General features: G+C 49.4%; 1 protein-coding gene across 4 annotated transcripts; it reads right to left on the reverse strand.

Moving 5' to 3' along the window:
- Positions 1–280: 280 nt before the first annotated feature.
- On the reverse strand, positions 281–16,905 carry CPSF4 (cleavage and polyadenylation specific factor 4). Of its 4 annotated transcripts, none has more exons than XM_081297662.1 (8): positions 16,670–16,905; positions 12,661–12,711; positions 10,551–10,703; positions 8,418–8,513; positions 7,904–7,997; positions 6,010–6,082; positions 4,287–4,457; positions 281–1,195 (listed from the first exon to the last, which is right to left on the reverse strand). In XM_081297662.1, the coding sequence occupies exons 1-8, from the start codon at positions 16,770–16,772 to the stop codon at positions 1,127–1,129; spliced, it is 810 nt and encodes a 269-aa protein (XP_081153788.1). In that variant the 5' UTR covers positions 16,773–16,905; the 3' UTR covers positions 281–1,126. The 4 variants fall into 4 exon arrangements, with proteins under 4 accessions (XP_081153788.1, XP_081153790.1, XP_081153789.1 ...); XM_081297664.1 differs by having other exon boundaries at positions 4,287–4,379; positions 16,670–16,904; XM_081297663.1 differs by having other exon boundaries at positions 4,287–4,382; positions 16,670–16,904.
- Positions 16,906–16,998: the final 93 nt, after the last annotated feature.

Below are 16,998 nucleotides of genomic sequence, written 5' to 3' on the forward strand. Positions count from 1 at the left end.
ACTGTGCCTGGTGCAGGCTATGGGGGACAGGCTGGGGAGGGCAATGTCATGTCCAGGATCCCCTAGAAGGGCTGAATCTGGATGAATAGGCATCACCCAACAGCTGACAGGGGTGAGACCTGCCAGCTTTGGGTACAAGGGCCCATCTAGGCAGCACCACTGCTCTTTGTGAGATTCTTTCAAAGAGATGAGAAAGCACCAATCACCGCTTTATGCCAGGCAGCTAGTGCAGCCAGTGGGTCTCCCCAGCACACAGTCCCCATAAGTAATGAGACACCGCTTAAAAAACAAGCTTTAATCAACTTCATAAAAATTGTTCTTGTAATTGAACTTTGATAGGCCCACTTGCCCAGCAGGTTGCAGGTGATGGTTTCACATTTTCCAGGCTCAAGGGCAGGGCAGTCTCCTCTGCATGCCACAGGTGTCTGAGTGACAGTACAGACTCTTGATCAGCAGGAGGTAGGCGCAAATGGATCAGCTATTTAAAGGGTGGTGTGTGGCTCTGGCTGAAGAATACCTTCAACATCATCAGGGCCCCATGACAAAATAAGCCCAGAAGACAGAACCTCAAATTAGAGAGCCCTGCAGCCCTCAGCTGCTGCCACCTGGACCCAGGGCTAGGCTGAGGCAGTGAGTGCACTGAGTTTGTCAGGAAGGGCTCCCTTGTTCAAATCACAGCTTCAGGATTCAGCAGGACGCGGAGGAAGCCGGCATGACCTGCCACAGCTCTGAATGATCCACCAATCCCTGGGCTCTCCAAGAACTGGTGTTTAACGAGCCCCTGAGGGGAAAGGCCACCTTCCACACACAACAGCATAGCACAAGCCCTTCCTCAACTACATCCTCCCCCTGGAGGGTAGGTGTGCAGGGAGTCCCAGAAAAAGAGGCGTGGAAGCCCAGGCAAACATGATGTCGACTTGGGGACACAATGAAGCACGTGTCCCTTTTAAAAAAGAGATTACAGCAAAATGATAGGAAACTTAACAATTGTGGCCCCTCAGAACGACAAGCCCCAGTGAGCATGCTTGCCGGTTTTAGTCAGCTGCACCAACACAACATTCAGCAGGCAGTGCACACACCCAACAGCAGGGCCCCTCAGGCTGCTCTGAGCTGACTCCAGCTGCCATCACTGTCCACTGAGAAAGGCCAAGTGCCCTTTGGTGCATCTGTTGGCGTAGTGTCCTTTTTCACCACACTGGGAACCGTAGAAGGGGAAGGAGAGAGAAAAATACAACACCATTTTCAAATGTAATTTTCAACTAAGGCAGTACCCACCAAATACCAAGCTAGGGAGAACCCTGAAATTCTGTGGCAAGATTTCCTTTCAAACACAAGCAAAAGAATCTCAAGAAAGGTGCAGTGGTACAGAAACTGCAGCCAGCAAGGTCACCAGAGTGACCTGAGAGCCCAGCAAGGTGCCCCTTCAGCCTGTACCTCACCTGCACCAGACCTGGGCCTGCCTGGGAAGGACTCACAAGTGGGTAGCAGGATGAAGAGAAGTCCACGGCATCAGAGCTCTCGGCCCTCTCTGCACACAGGCCAGTCAGTCACTTACCTCTGAGCCAACGTCTGGGGCCTCCCTAAGGAGATGGGGGAGGGAACAACGCAAGAGAAGCTACCAGGCTCCTTCCCCAGCTTTGGGAGCCATGGCTATGGACACAGGGTGGGCTGTACTGACGCTTTTCTCCTGTTTTTTTTTTTTTTTTTTAAGTACTGTGGATTGAACCTGGGGGCGCTTAACTACTGAGCCACATCCCTAGTCCTTTTTTATATTTTATTTAGAGACAGGGTCTTGCTAAGTTGCTTAGGGCCTCCCTAAATTGCTGAAGCTAGCTTTGAACTCTCAATCCTCCTGCCTCAGCCTCTAGAGCCTCTGGGCTTATAGGTGTGTGCCACTGTGCCAGGCTCCCTCCTGGCTCCTGCACAACTGTCTAAGCTACCCATGAGAACAGGTTTTAATCACAGGGTCAAAGATGGGACAATGATTAGACTTGGGTGAATGGAGCTGATAGCGTCACCTCTGACACATCTAACACTGACCCTGATTTATATTGGCTGATTATCCAGGACCTCCCATAGTGTCTCTATCCTTGTGAGACTTAAAACAGAAGGGAAATCTAAGTGAATGGCAACCTCAAGCATGAAACAGAGACTCAAGAGGCATCTGGTGGGTGCAGATGCTAATCCCCCCCCCCCAATCTCTGTTCCCATAATCCCCACTCCCTGCTTCCCTGGTATGCAACAATATAAAGGGGTTCTACTGTCCTTACCCAGTGCCCCTATTTATTCTGTTATCCTACACTGCAGTCTCATGTTTTTAAGATCTGTTTAATCTGTAGGTGTGACTTCATGGATAATTGGCCCTTAGGCTAATATGATCACCAGAAAGCATAACCACAAGGCCCCACTCCCAGGACCCAGCACATCCATTGGTCTTCATAATTGTTCCCAGGAATCTAGGATTCCCATGAAGTATTTTTAATATTAACAGCATGAGCCGAGCGCAGTGGTGCACACCTGTAATCCCAGTGACTTGGGAGGCTAAGACAGGAGAATCTCAAGTTCTAGATCAGCCTCAGCAACTTAGTGAGGCATGCCTTCCACCCGTCTTGCCTTTTCCAGATCTTTCCCTTTCCTTGCTCTTCTCACATCTTAAGGCTTAGGCTCAGAACTTTCCCCAGTGAGGCTTTCTCTGAATCCAGATGCACTTTTCTTTGAGTGCTTTTAAGCACTTGCCTTCTTCAGCCCCAGGAATGCAAGTTTCTGCTGGACAGAGCAGCTCAAGGAATGCCTGGCTGCTGTGGCAGAGTCCTGGGGCCCAATCTTTCCTGAGGACAAGCTGGATGGACATTTTAAGTACATGCCCTTTGACTTAGAACTATCTCTTGCATACATGGATGCCAGTGACATCAGACAAGAGCTCACAAATTTTACAGCACTGTTATTAGGAGCAAAAGAACAAATCGAGTGCAATGGCACACACCCATATTTCCCATACTTAGGAGGCTTGGCAGGAAGACTGCAAGTTCAAGGACTGCCTCAGCTACTTAATAAGACCCTGCTGCAAAAATTTCAAAAACTGAAGTAGTAGAGTAAAAAACATTCTTTCTGTTGTTTTTATTATTATTGTTTTTGGTACTAGGGATTGAACCCAGGGGCACCTAACCATTAAACCACGTCGGCAGTCCTTTTTTATCTTGAGACAGGGTCTTGCTAAGTTGCTTTTAGGGCTTCCCTAAATTGCTGAGGCTGGCTTTGAACTTGTGATCCTCCTGCCTCAGCCTCCTGAGCTGCTAGGATCACAGGAATGTGCCACCGTGTCTTTTTTTTTTTTTTTTTTTTTGGTTCATGGGATTGAGTCCTGGACCTTGCACATGCTAGAAAAGTACTCTACCACTGAGCTACACCCCCAAGCCCCTTTTATTTTTTTCTTTTGACACAGCTTCACCAAGTTATCAAGGCTGGCCTTGAACTTATGATCCTCCTGCCACAGCCTCCTGAGTTACTTGGATTATAGATGTGCACCACTATATCCAGCTATGTTTTCTGAGTTTTTAAACATGAACTCATTCTTTGGAACTCTGTGGGGATTCTGTATGGCTAGGGTTGAGAATATACTCCTCAGAGCTCCTTCTGGGAGCCCGTGGTATACTCCAAGGAAGCCAATTATAGATTAAACTCAGTTTGTGACTTTTAGCTCTCACCAAGGATGTGAACACAGGCCCCAAATCATGTAAGGATCAGCTACCAACTACCTGTTCCCAAGGAATTGTTTCTCCTTTCCACCCACAGCCAGGAATGAGAAAGTTTTCTAGTAGATTTGTTTAAATTCACCCTTTCCCCGAGTGTCCCACTTTAGGTTAAGAGGTGTGGAGTGTGTGTTCCCAATCCAGTTCCTCCAGCATAGGCAAAAAGCTTTGTCCTGTTCCCTTGAGTGTGCCTGGACGCATGATCTAAGGATGCATGTGGGGCAGACAAAGCTTCAAGGATCACTCTTTGTTGCATTTGTTTCCATTTTGTTCCCTAGCACTTAAAGATCTCCCGTTTCCTTGCAAGCACAGTCCACTCATTTAGCAGCAATATTTTATTACCCTGCACTATGTCTTGATGTGTTGGAGGAAGTAGGATGGTCTCCAGACCACTATAGTGGCCCACCTTTATTTTTACAATCAGCAAAAACCAAAGTTTTCCCTTTTCAAAAGTAACCAACCACACATCTAGGGAAGGAGGGAATGGTCAATGACCAGAGAGAAGACCCCACCCTGTCCCCAAGTCCTGGGACTCACCTTGTAACAAGTGACCTGCTCCAGCGGCCGGGGTCCCCGGTTGCCTGCACTGCTGTTTTGACTCTGCATGACCCCGATGACCTGCGGGGCTCTCTGCTGATTGGGAGAAGAGTTCTGACTCGTTAACTGGATCAAGGAGGACGACCTTTGTAATGGCGGATTGTTACTTTGCTGGAAAGAGTTACACAACACGGTTTTACTGTGGAAAACACGTGCACGCAGACTACCAATGGGAACAGGAAAAAAGGGCGGGACTGCTCCCGCATGACCAGCAGGAAGAGGGCTTCCGCGATGGCCCAGCTCAGGAGTGGGCAAAAAAGAAACTTGTGGTGATGATGGCAGGAGCTGCTGCCCGAAAAACACCATGCAGACACACAAAAACGAAAAATAAAAGTAAAAAACAAAACACCAAAGAGACAAGAGGAGGTCTCTGGGGCAGTAGGGCGAGGGCATGATCAGGCCTTACTTTTGTTTCTGAGGTTCTAGCTTCAGGTCAGGATGAACGCTTGGTTCAGCCAGATGTTTAGCAGCCTACACGGCGAGCAACAGTCACAGAAAAACAGTTGGAGCCTGACATGCTGACCTGTGTTCTAGGGGCTGAGAGGGCCTTCCTCTAGAGAGTAGCAAGAAGGAGGGGGATGGAGGTTCCTGGGACAGGGATTCCTCAGCAAGTCCACCTCTCATCGAGGTGGGTTCTTGGCTCTGGCCCTCTAAATGCAGGACCCAAGCTAGGAACCTCAGGCTGTCCTCTGCATCCCTGCCCAGGAATTCCTGCCTTTCCTAAAGGTGGGGATCAATGGAGGCCAAGTGCAGTCACATCCCCTCATGGATGCTCAGCTCACGACAATGAAGAAGAATGGGAGGGGCTTTGGCAACTGACTCAGAGCCCAACCAGGTAGGAGGTGAGGCTTCAAGATTGGCAGACCACTTTACACGGAGGGCCTACTGGAGGCCCTGCCTAACACCCGGGCCAGCCCTTCCTCTGGGCCCAGTCCCCCACTCTGGTAATCAAACCCACACAGCTCTTGATTTTGGGGGGCTGCTGTAGATCCTCATTTGTTGATGGCATTTCCTTCTCTCCTTGTGCTTGAGGGGACCAACAAACTGCACTGTGGGCCTGAATAGACAACTGGAACCAGCTAGTCCTTCAGCCCTATTCTTGGTTGGAACCTCCAAGGAGCAGCAATGTTACTGGCCAAAGAACAGTTGGCCTTGGTTGTGCTCCTTCATAAGCCCCTTCCTGCTGGTGCCCCTCAGGTAAGTCTTTGTTTAAGAGCCCACTTTCCCCATTTAAAAGGGAAGAACAGAAACAAGAGCAGGAGATGTGGGCCCAGGCCACCCTTTACCCAGCTCCCGAGGCAGGCACTATGGAGCTGCAGTGGCACCTTGCCACATTCTCACAGTGACACACAATCTTGTTTGCCATCCTGCTCTTGGCCTCATGTTGCTGAGGTTCTAGGTTTGAGGCAAGGGATGAGGCCAAGTGGGAATTCAGCTCTGGCAGAAGCTCTCCATCTCTAGGGAGATATGTGAACTACTCTCCCTGATTTCTCTGCTAGAACTTGAAGGCACTTCCCTTCTCTCCTGCCTCCTCCCTCACTCTCCTCTCACAGGCCTCCAGCTGGGACTATAGCATACTGTACACTGCAGACTACACACCGAAGTGGCACTGAGTTTCTCTCTGCAGGGCCAGCATGGCCAAGGAGGGGCGGGGGCACGGTACCTTTGTTGGAGGCTGCGTCTGCTGTGGCAGTGGGGGCTGCTCAGTGGTTCCCATAGGCAGTTCAAATCGAGGGCTGGTTACCCGGCAGCCAGAGGGATTGAGAACAGAGAAGAAGGTACGAGAGGAGACAGGTCAGGTTGTGCTTGGAAAACTGCACCTAACCTCTGCCCAAGCAAAAGCAACACAAATCACTTAGAGGCAGCAAGTCTGGCACTCAGCAATGCCTGTGGGAAGCCACAGAATAGCAGGAAAAACAGAACTGATGGGCCTTGGCTCAGACCCAGCTCTACCTATGCAGAGCTAGGAGACCTTGGGCAAGTGCTGCTCTGAGAAAGGTAAGCACAGGCACATCTGGAGTATGCCTGCTGTGGAAGGGCTGTGTGCACAGAAGGCCCCTTCCCCAAAGAATCTGTCTGGAGTGTCCTAATAATGTATAGGGCCTCTTGGTGACATGCTCACCCTGCAAGCATTAGTTCCCAGGCCATCTGCAGGCTCATGGGTGCTCATATAGGGAGCGGATGCCAGTGACAGCATCAGCTACCTGCACACAGACAGGGGCCAGGGTCCCCAACAATCAGTAACTGTGCTCTTGCTGCAGGTTCAGCATAGTGGTCAGAGGCAGCATGGGCACTCTGCAGTCTTAACATCACCTCATGCAAACAACTAAGTGAAAGAAATGTACTAGAACTGGGTACAGTGGCACACACCTGTTATCCCAGCAGCTTGGGAGGCTGAGGCAAGAGGATTGTGAGTTCAAAGCCAGACTCAGTAACTCAGCAAGGCTCTAAGCAACTTAACAAAACCTCTCTCTAAATAAAATACAAAAAAGGGCTGGGAGGGCTGGGGTTGTAGCTCAGTGGTAAAGTGCTTGCCTCACGTATGTGAGGCACTGGGTTGGATTCTCAGCACCATATATAAATAAATGAATTAAAAAAAGGTCCATCAACAACCAAAAAGCAAACAAATAAATAAGGTGTGAGGAGGTACTGGGATGTGGCTCATGGTTAAGTGCCCCTGAGTTCAATCCCTGGAGAAAAAAAAAAAAAAGTACACTGGGCTCTAAAGGCCAAGGCAATGGCCCTGAAAGAGTGTCACTGACCCCACTGGGCAAGAAGAATCCAGCTTCAGGGGCCCACAGATCTGTGACCAGGTATCACCACATGCTACCATGTGCTCTGGCCAGTGACTGAGCCCTGAACCCCAGGGTTTTCAGGTGGGAAGTGAGTACCATCTTTCCCACTTGCAGGAGTTATATGAATTATTTCATATGGAACCACAAGACCAGGACCTACACAAAGAAGGCCCTGAAACTTTAATTTCCTTCCTTTAGGACACAGGTTCCTAAGGTTTTTTTTTTTAAGAGAGAGAATTTTTTTTTTAATATTTATTTTTTTTTTTAGTTCTCGGCGCACACAACATCTTTGTATGTGGTGCTGAGGATTGAACCCGGGCCGCACGCATTCCAGGCAAGCACGCTACCACTTGAGCCACATCCCCAGCCCTCCTAAGGTTTTTTTTTTTTTTTTTTTGTGGTGCTGAGGATGGGCCTCACACATGCTAGGCAAGTGCTCTACCACTGAGCTATATTCCTAGCTCTTACCTGAGGTCCTTAAACCCCCTAAATCATAGCCTATGTGAGAATTTTTCTGGAGCACAGGGTCTGGAGAGCCTTCATCAGATTCCCGGAGGGCACATGACCCATGGAAGATTAAATGCTGGCCTAGGCAGAGCTGATTTTATACTCCAGAAGCAGCAGCAGTCATAAGTAGTGATTTCCTCCCCCATCTCCCACTCCTGCCCCAGGCCCTGGTGCTGACATCACCCAGTGACCTAAGCCCAGCTGCAACCAGGAAGGACAAAGGGGCAGCAGCAGGGCTGGGGCCAGGGTACTCACTGCATGAATTTACACGAGGGCCCCTCCGGGCAAAATCCCACGAGGTAATTCACACAGATGACTCTCCGCGTGTGCCGGTGCCTGCACAGGGGACCTGCAGAGCCCAATGTTTGGGTCACTCAGATGCCCCCTCTGTGGGGGATACCTTGGTGTCCCTGCTAATAGTTAATAGCCCCACCGAGACTGCCTGGGGTACAGAGAACCAGAGTGTGGCTTCACAAGCTGGCTTGGGCTATCATTCATAGAGGACAACAGGCAGAAAGGCCTCTCTACACTGGGCTCCTCATTAAAACTGCAGGCAAGAATGCCATCCACATAGCCTCTTTGGGAGGCCTGAGGGAAAGGAGTAGTGTGAAAAAGTCTCACTGGCCACAGAATCCAGGTTTCACTGGGACAGATGGCACAGATGGAGTTATGTCCCAGGAGCACCAGCTGGCAGCCCTAGGGTGATGTGGGCAGAGGGAGGGGTATGGCCTTTTTCCTGAGGCCAAGCCCAGCCTACCCCAGCACTTACCATGCTTGCAGAAGCCACGGTCGTACCAAGGGCAGTCCTTGATCTTGGACTCAGGGTCGATGTGAAGGAAGGGGCACTCCTTATTGCTGCACTCCCCTGCAGGAAACCCAGACATGTGGCCTCCTAGAACAGTGCTAGGAGAGTTCCCAAGGCAAAGAGGGCCCAAGGGGGTCCAGTGTCCAGGCTTGGCCTGGCAAACCCTGAGCCCAGGGCAGAATTTCAGTGGGGCTGTAACAGTTTTTCCCTCACATGTATCATTGCTGCTGAGAGGGATAATGACATCAGCAGAGCCTGGCCCAGGGCAGGCTCTCATCAAAATCCATAGTTCTACCCTTCCCAGAGGACACTGTAGCAACCCAGATACGCAAATGCACCTGAGACTAGGGAATTCCCATCTAATCTGATCAGCTCTTCCCATCTATGAGCCGGGATTGGGGAAGGTCTAAGGAATTCTAACTTTTAGGACAAACACAGGGAGGATCTGGGAGCTCAAGGCTGTGTCCATGTGGTGGCATGGGATAAGCCTAGATGATGACACCACACGTGGACTAGTGCTTCTCAGAAGTAACCAGCCCAGCTGGCCCCCGGCACCAGGACATACTTACTTTCCTGGCTGACCACCCGCTCACCTCCAGATCTGCTCTGCAACCTATGTTAACCCTTGCTTACGATCAAGAGGACATTTAAACTCCTGCCCCGGCCCACCACAGGCTTAGGAACCCCCTTCTCAACCACTCTGGTTTCCTCTGCTGCCCAAGATGAATCCTTCCTACCCTCCAGTTGCCAGCCCAGGACTCCTCTTCAGAGTCCTTCCTAGGTCTCTCTGCCTGAAGTAGATTCCATGTGGGTCTCACCACTGCTCATTTCCTTCCCAGCACTTTCCATAAAAAATTTTCTTCCTTGTCTCACTGGCTTATCAGCTGCCTCTGTATCCAACCCACTTAAGTAAAAACTCATGGGGCAAGGACCAGTCTGTCCTCTTTATCCCTATCTCTCCAGTGTGTAGAAGGGGACCCCAATACACATCTGTGGACAAGTGACAGAAGTTGCAGGTGATGTGTCTGCACCAAGGCAGGAGCTACAGGGGATAGGCAGGCAGAGGGGATTTCAGAGATGGGCCCAGCAGGAAGGAGGGAACCCCAGGCCAGCCTGCAGAGAGATGCCCTCAAGGGAGAGCTCTGGGACCAGATGGGAGGCTCAGCCCATTTCCAGCATTGCAGTGGGAGCCATGGGAAGCTGGGAAGGCCGCGTCTTAGTTCTGTCTGTCTACTTTGACTTCATAGCTTATGCTGCCTCAACAAAACAAGCCACAACTATCATTAATAAGCCAGCAGCCAAGCCTGTTGAATTAATTAACATCTCCTCTAACAATAGTGCTTTGAAAGTGCAAAGCAAGCCCAGCACTCAGCTCGCTGCAAAGCCTCCCACAGGCTTCCAACCTCCTGCCCCAGCCCCTACATAGGGCCTGCAGTCCTAGGTCCAGAGCCAGCCCTCGTGCTGAGCAACAGAGCTTCTTTCTGGGTCACCTTGAAGGTCAGAGCAGTCATAAACCCTGGGGACTAAGCTCTACACCAGTACCACTGCTTCCACTCTGTCCCCTGCTTCTCCACACAAGTCACTCAGGAAAGGTGAGGCCACATACTCTCTATGCAGAGCTCAAAGCAATCTGTTTTAAGGTGAAGAGTGGGGCTCACTGCCACCAGAAGACCAACTCTGAGGGCTGTGAAGATGGCGAAGATATTACCCCAGATCACATTCCCAGAGATAAGGCACCAACTTAGACCCAGGGGTGCTCAATGACCAAGCTGGATGGAGACATGGATTTCAGAGATCAGGTTACCAGGAACAGAAGCAAGGTCTCTGATCAGCTGCGCTGCTTATTTGCTTAATGGGACCCTTGTAAATCTCAGTGTCTAAAAGTACTCCAAACTCTGGAGCACTATAAAGACATGAGGGGCTATCACCATGATACCCCTTCACTACAGAGCCAGTTAGGGCTAGGAGGCACTGCCCAAGTTTCTCATCAGAAACTGGATATATGGGAGAAGGTAGAGATGCAGCAGGCCCTGAGGAGCTGCTTGGCCCTGGGGTCTGGGTTCTTGGTGCTGCCTCCCAGGGTTTCATGCGCCTTACCGAACTTGGAGTAGAAGTAGCACTCGGGCATCTTGGTCATATCATACTCATGCAGGAATTCACACTGGTCCCCTTTCTTGCACAGCCCCCGCAGCCAGTGTTTGCAAACTACTGTCTTCTCACCGCTGATGTGGCGAAATGGGCACATGCCCCCTGCCCAGGAAGAGGGGCCACTGAGTAAGGAGAGGTATGGGCTTGGGGAAATGAAGGCGCCTTCACCCCACACTTCTCTGAACCACCTGAAAGCAGCACACCCTAGAAGGTGGTTGAGGTGCCCCTGGCAGAAGGCAACGTGGTTTCAGGCACTATACCAGCAAACATTCTCTTTAACAGTAGTTTTAGTTGTAGATGGACACAAAGCCTTTATTTTATTCATTTATTTTTACGTGGTGCTGAGGATTGAACCCAGTGCTTCACATGTGCTTGCAAGCACTCTACCACTGAGCTACAACTCCAGTTCCCCAGCAAACATTTAACAGTTTAACAGCTCTGTATTTTAGTTTAAGGTGTTTTAGAAAACTATAACTGAAAAATCAGATCAGGATTTCATAGATATTACTGTAAGATGAAGGTAAAACAGGCCTAGGTTGGGGTGGGGCTGCAGGGTCAGTTTATTCCTTAATTAAAAATAGTTCCAGTGGTACACTTACACAGGAAAATCACAGGGTTGGTAAAACAAAGACTGGGGTTTGAGAAACCCTAAAGGATAAAGACGACCACCAAGAGAAGCCTAGAGTCCAGACAGGAGTTGTCTCCTGTTAGAAGTGCCACTTTTTTTTTTTTTTTTTTTTAAAGAGAGAGTGAGAGAGGGGGGGGGGGAGAGAGAGAGAGAGAGAGAGAGAGAGAGAGAGAGAGAGAATTTTTTAATATTTATTTTTTAGTTTTCGGCGGACATAACATCTTTGTATGTGGTGCTGAGGATCGAACCCGGGCTGCACGCATGCCAGGCGAGCGCGCTACCGCTTGAGCCACATCCCCAGCCCAGAAGTGCTCACTTTTAAGCCTCCAGATCAACTTAAAATGGAAGAAATTTAATATATGCAAATGAGGGGAGATGTCCTTCTGCAGCAGGACCTGTACTGCCCAAATGTGACAGAGTCATCCTCGGGGAATGTCAGATATAACTGGTATCCTAGCAGGACCACGGGGAAGGCCCAACAAGAATGAAGCTGTAAGCAGGAAAGATCTATGCTTGTCCGTCCAGTAGAATTTTCTGTAAGAGTGGAAGGAAATGGCCTACATCTCTGCCGTCCAGTATGACAGCCACTAACCACACATGGCTATTTAGCATTTGAATTATTATTATCTCACTGAGGTACATTTTAAATTTTTTAAATTTCAATTTGAATAGGCCCATGTGGGTATCGGCTACTGTACTAACAAATAGCTGTGTTAAGGATTGCTGTGGCACACAAGGTGGCTGGTCAGAGGGTAGAATAAATAAGCAAACACATGGAAATGAGACCAGGAGCCCAGTGGGAGAATGATATCCTGACCATACAGTATGACACTGAGCTAATTCATCTACCTGCCTTAGTGACAAATGACTGCTATGCAACCAAAACTAACCCAAATCATCCTCTAGATCCATCCCCTTGATCTAGTCCTGTGTTCCTTGTCCACTTTCTGATTTAGTTTCCTAAATAAATTTTCCTATAGGGTGAAAAATGCCCAGACATATACGTGCCCAGAATTAACAGGCTATCTGGCTCAAACAGTGTGTATTGGGACCTGGTTAGTACAAACAAGACCTCAAAAGGAGTATTGCAGGGTCCTTTGCTAAGAAGCCACAGTGGACAGAAAGCCGGAGAGAATGGAATCAAAGAGGCCTATATTCACTGGGCTCAGTCACAGAGTAACTCTGGTACCTTGAGAACATTCCTGGATGCCTCAATGCTGGGGCTTCTTCTCTGCTGCGGTGAGAAGGCAGCATCTGAGCCAGGTTCAATCCTGTGTTTAGATTTGGGGATGCCCCACCAGGTTCCTAGCCTATTCAACTAACGACATTGTTAGTCTGCAGAAGGCAACACAAGTCAGAGACTTGGTGACCTACAAGTCTGCTAGGGGACAAGGTAGTGAAGGGGCATTTTAGAAAACCGAAGTCTCTTACCTTTGCCACAGGCAGCTTTCAAAAAGAATTCACAGACAGCAGCCCCCGACTCTGTAAAAAGAAAGGGAGCAGCATCAACCAAAGCAAAGTGCCATTGCTATTTGCAATGACTGAAGACAATGGGAAGGGTTTATTCTGGCCTTTGACCTAGGGTATAGGAAACATTAGCAAAAGATGCAAAGCCCAACCAAGTCAGGCAAAAACCACTTATTTCAGTCATTCCCTACAAAATGAGACATGCACATTGAGACAGAGCATCAGTCAGTGCTGAGAACCTCCTGGAAGTGACCTTTCAAGGTATTAGAAACTGAAGAGTGTCTTTTCCTAAGATGCCACCCAGGTACATGGTCCTTCCCAGGAAGCAAAGGTTACATTGGGGTGATACCCTTACTTCATCTGGTGACTAGAAACATACAGGACACCATGGCCTACATCTCTGAGTTCACCTGTATCTACTCTGCTCTTGTCCTGCAGGATGATGAGGTGATTGTCACAGACAGGATCAATGCCCTCATTAAAGCAGCTGGTGTAAATGGTGAACCTTTTCAGCCTGATGCATTTGCAAAGGCCTTGGTCAATACCAACACTGGAGCCTCACTGGCAATGTTGGGGCTGGTGGACCTGCTCTGGCAGCTGATAAGGCACTGGAGGAGGTCCTGACCTCTCCACCACTGTTACCCTAGCTAAGGAGAAGAAAGCGGAAGAAAGAAGATGATGCTATGGGCTTTGGTCTTTTTGATTAAACCTCTTTTGTAACATCTTCAATAAAAAGCTGAACTTTACTGATATTCTGGGAATCTGCTCTACAAAAACAAAATAACAACAAGAGTTAAGAGTGGTTGAGGAAGGTAGGATGGAGTACAAGATCACAAAAATAGGTTAATTACCCCAGCTCAGACCTTCCAGGAGGGCTAATTCATGGCACTTAAGAAGGAGGAAATGATCTCATAGGAAATATCAACAAGCAAATGGGGCCTCTGAAGGGAGACAGGTTACAGAAAAAGAGGCAGGTGCCTATGAGACGCCAGTCCTGAAGAAAGACTGTAAGTAAAGACATGGATTCAGACCCGCTCTTAATATGCATCATTAATACATCATTACTAAAGGAGCATGGCCTTTCTTTTGCACAGGTGTAGCCGGTTCTGGGAAGGTAAGCAAGACCACAGAGGCAGAGTACAGTAGAAGTCTATGGGACCCCGGGGCCAGCTATTCTGAGTCCAGGATTCACCAGCCACAACTTCTAGGGTAAACTCTCTTTTGCTTCAAGAGCTGTTTTTCTTATTGGCAGGCATTTCAAAATTTCTGAAAAGCCACCAACAGAATATCTGAAACCCATTTGCTAAGCCATAGAAGAGATTCTATGGCTTATAAGCAGCAGGTAGATTTTGCTACTATAGAGTTAAGGCTGTTGTATTTAGAGGTGTTACCAGGAAGTTAGAGGAGAGTCATTATTTGCACTTTAAAAAGCTTGAAAAGGGGCTGGGGATATGGCTCAAGTGGTATCGTGCTCGCCTGGCATGCGTGAGGCACTGGGTTCGATCCTCAAAACCACATAAAAATAAAATAAAAAGATATTGTGCCCACCTAGAGCTAAAATATAAATATTAAAAAAAAAAGCTTGAAAAGTCTTGTGTTTAAATATCCATCACTGGGGGGGCTGGGGTTGTGGCTCAGTGGCAGAGTGCTTGCCTAGCACACATGAAGCACGATGTTTGATCTGCAGCACTACATTAAAAAACAAACAAACAAGAAACACCTACATAAACAAAATAAAGGTATTGTGTCCATCTACAAGTAAATATATATTTTTAAAAAAATGTATTACTTGCATGCCAGGTGTGGTGTTGTAGCCTGTAATCCCAGCAGCTGGGGAGGTTGACAGGAGGATCACGAGTTCAAAGCCAGCCTCAGCAATGGCGAGGTGCTAAGCAACTCAGTAAGACCCCGTCTCTAAATAAAATACAAAATAGGGCTGGGGATGTGCTTCAGTGGTCATGTGCCCTTCAGTTCAATTCCCGGTACCAAAAAAAAGTATCACTTGCCAGGCATAGTGGCACACGCCTGTAATGCCAGTGGCTCCGGAGGCTGAGGCAGGAAGATCATGAATTCAAAGCCAGCATCAGCAACAGTGAGGTGCTTAGCAACTCAATGACTCCCTGTCTCTAAGTAAAATACAAAAAACAGGCTGGTGATGTGGCTCAGTGGTTGAGTGCCCTTGAGTTCAATCACCAGTACCCCCCCCCCCAAAAAAAAAGAAAAAAAAAGTATCACTTAAGAGTATTTAGTCTTGTTCTTTTCAGAGGTTCATTCTTTAAAGTCAGAAATCCACAGTCCTGGGGACTGGTGTCAGGCAGATTGAATAAGAGAATACCTCAGGGGCAAAACTGAGATGGGAATGAACTGCAGGGAAGAGTGAGGAAGGATCATAGTCTCATTGGGCTTTAGCATAATGAATATGATCACAAACAAACAGTGAGTGCTACCAAGTTTGAGGCCCTGGGCTGGGGAGGCACTTGTGCTGACCTGACCATCCCTAGGAGTAGATATGTGGGATCCTTATCATTGCACCTGCTCCCACAGGCTTGTAGAATGATGGAGAGATGAGTTGCCTTTCCTGGATTGTTCCATGACCTCAAGCCAGTGTCATCAAGACAGGAAAAAGGCTGGGAGTTGCGGTACATGCTTGTAATCTCAACTCTTGGGAGACTGAGGTGGGAGCATTATTTATGTCCATGCATTCGAGACTAGCCTGGGCAATACAGGGAGAAGGCATATTAAAAAAAAAAAACAAGACAGAAGGACCAAGTGCTATGGTGTATGCCTGTAATCCGAGTTGGCTGGGAGCCTGAGGCAGGGGGATCACAAGGTTGAGTCCAGCCTCAGCAAAACTTAGGGAGATACCATCTCAAAATAATAATAATATTAAAAAAAAGAGAGCTGGAGATGTAGCTGAGTGGTAGAGCACTTACTTAGCACTTGCAAGGCCCTAAATTCAATCCATAGTACCATAGGGGGGAAAAAAGTCAGAAGTCCTAGTGTGTGAGTGTGTGTGTGTGTGTGTGTGTGTGTGTGTGCACAAAATAGTGTGTGTCTGAAGTTAAAGAGTTATTTGCAGGAGGTGTCTGTGTGTGTAAAATGATTTGAATTTGTTTTTTGGGCATAACATTGTTTGGCACATGAGTATCAGCAGGAGGGGACAGACTCAAGTTGGAAGCCCTGATTGCCAGAAGGGGAATGAGGCTGCAGAGACAGGAAGAAGAGCACCAACTGCAGTCCCCTGGCAGTCATGGGAGAGGGGATGCAACCCTGGAGAGATCTCCTGGCTTTGCCCAAAACTGCTCCCCCACCTGGACCTCTATGAGCTCCTTGAGCTTTAGTGTTATAGCATTACCTGTCATTAACTCAGAAAGGAGTTAAGAATTAATCTGCTGAAAGTGAGGATAGAGAAGCCAGGAGCCCCCATGTGAAGAGGGAGAGTAGAGGGATCTCAGAACAAGGGTCGATATATCCGCCTGGGTGCAATAAATGACCCGGAGTTGGGTTTCAGAGGAAAAGCTGATAGATCCAGAACCAGGAGTGATCTCCCAGGAGTGGGGAGTCTTAGGAAAAGAACGGCATCTGAAGGTCTAGTTGTGGGTTTCCTAGAGCGAAGGAGAGCTGGTTCTTCCCTCCCTGGGCTCCTGGAACAGCCTGGTTTTGGTGAAAGCAATAAGGTGGCGCTTGGGGTGAGGGAGGTGGGAAGGGACTTCTCTCTGGTTGGAGAAGCGGGTGTGTATGTGGAGAATGCGCCTTCATTCAAGAGTTACGGGGACAACGGACACAGTCCTGCCGCCCTAAAGCTTATCACGAACAGCCCCAGGCGATCCAGGGTCCGAGGAAGGGGCTCCCGGGTCCGGGCGAGGGAGAGGGGGTCCCACATGAGGGGAAAGGGCCCGGGACGCTGAGTCTCGGGTCCGAGCCGGTCTCGCTCGCCCGCCCGCCCGCCCGCCCGCCGGGGCCCCGCGCTCACTGTCCATGCCCGGGAAGGGCAGCGGCTGCGCCCCGAGCTGCTGCTCCACGGCGATCTCCAGGTCGAACTTGATGTGGTCCACGCTGGCGATGATTTCCTGCATGGCGGCGGCGGCGGCTCCCCGGCCCGGCTCCTCCTCAGGTCTCTGGCCGCCAGCACCCACTGCCCACCACCGGCCCCGCCACACACGGCCCTCCTCCGCCTTGCCCGCCGCCGCCGCCGCCGCCCGAGGGATGCCGGGAGCGCCCGGAGCCCGCGCCGGCCCTTTCGCCTGTCCAGACCCGGCCAATAGAGCGCAGAGTGCCGCCGCTCCGCCAGGCTCGCCTAGC

The sequence above is a fragment of the Spermophilus citellus genome (genome assembly GCF_964194105.1).
Source record: "Spermophilus citellus genome assembly, chromosome: 6".
NCBI classification, from domain to species: Eukaryota; Metazoa; Chordata; class Mammalia; order Rodentia; family Sciuridae; genus Spermophilus; species Spermophilus citellus.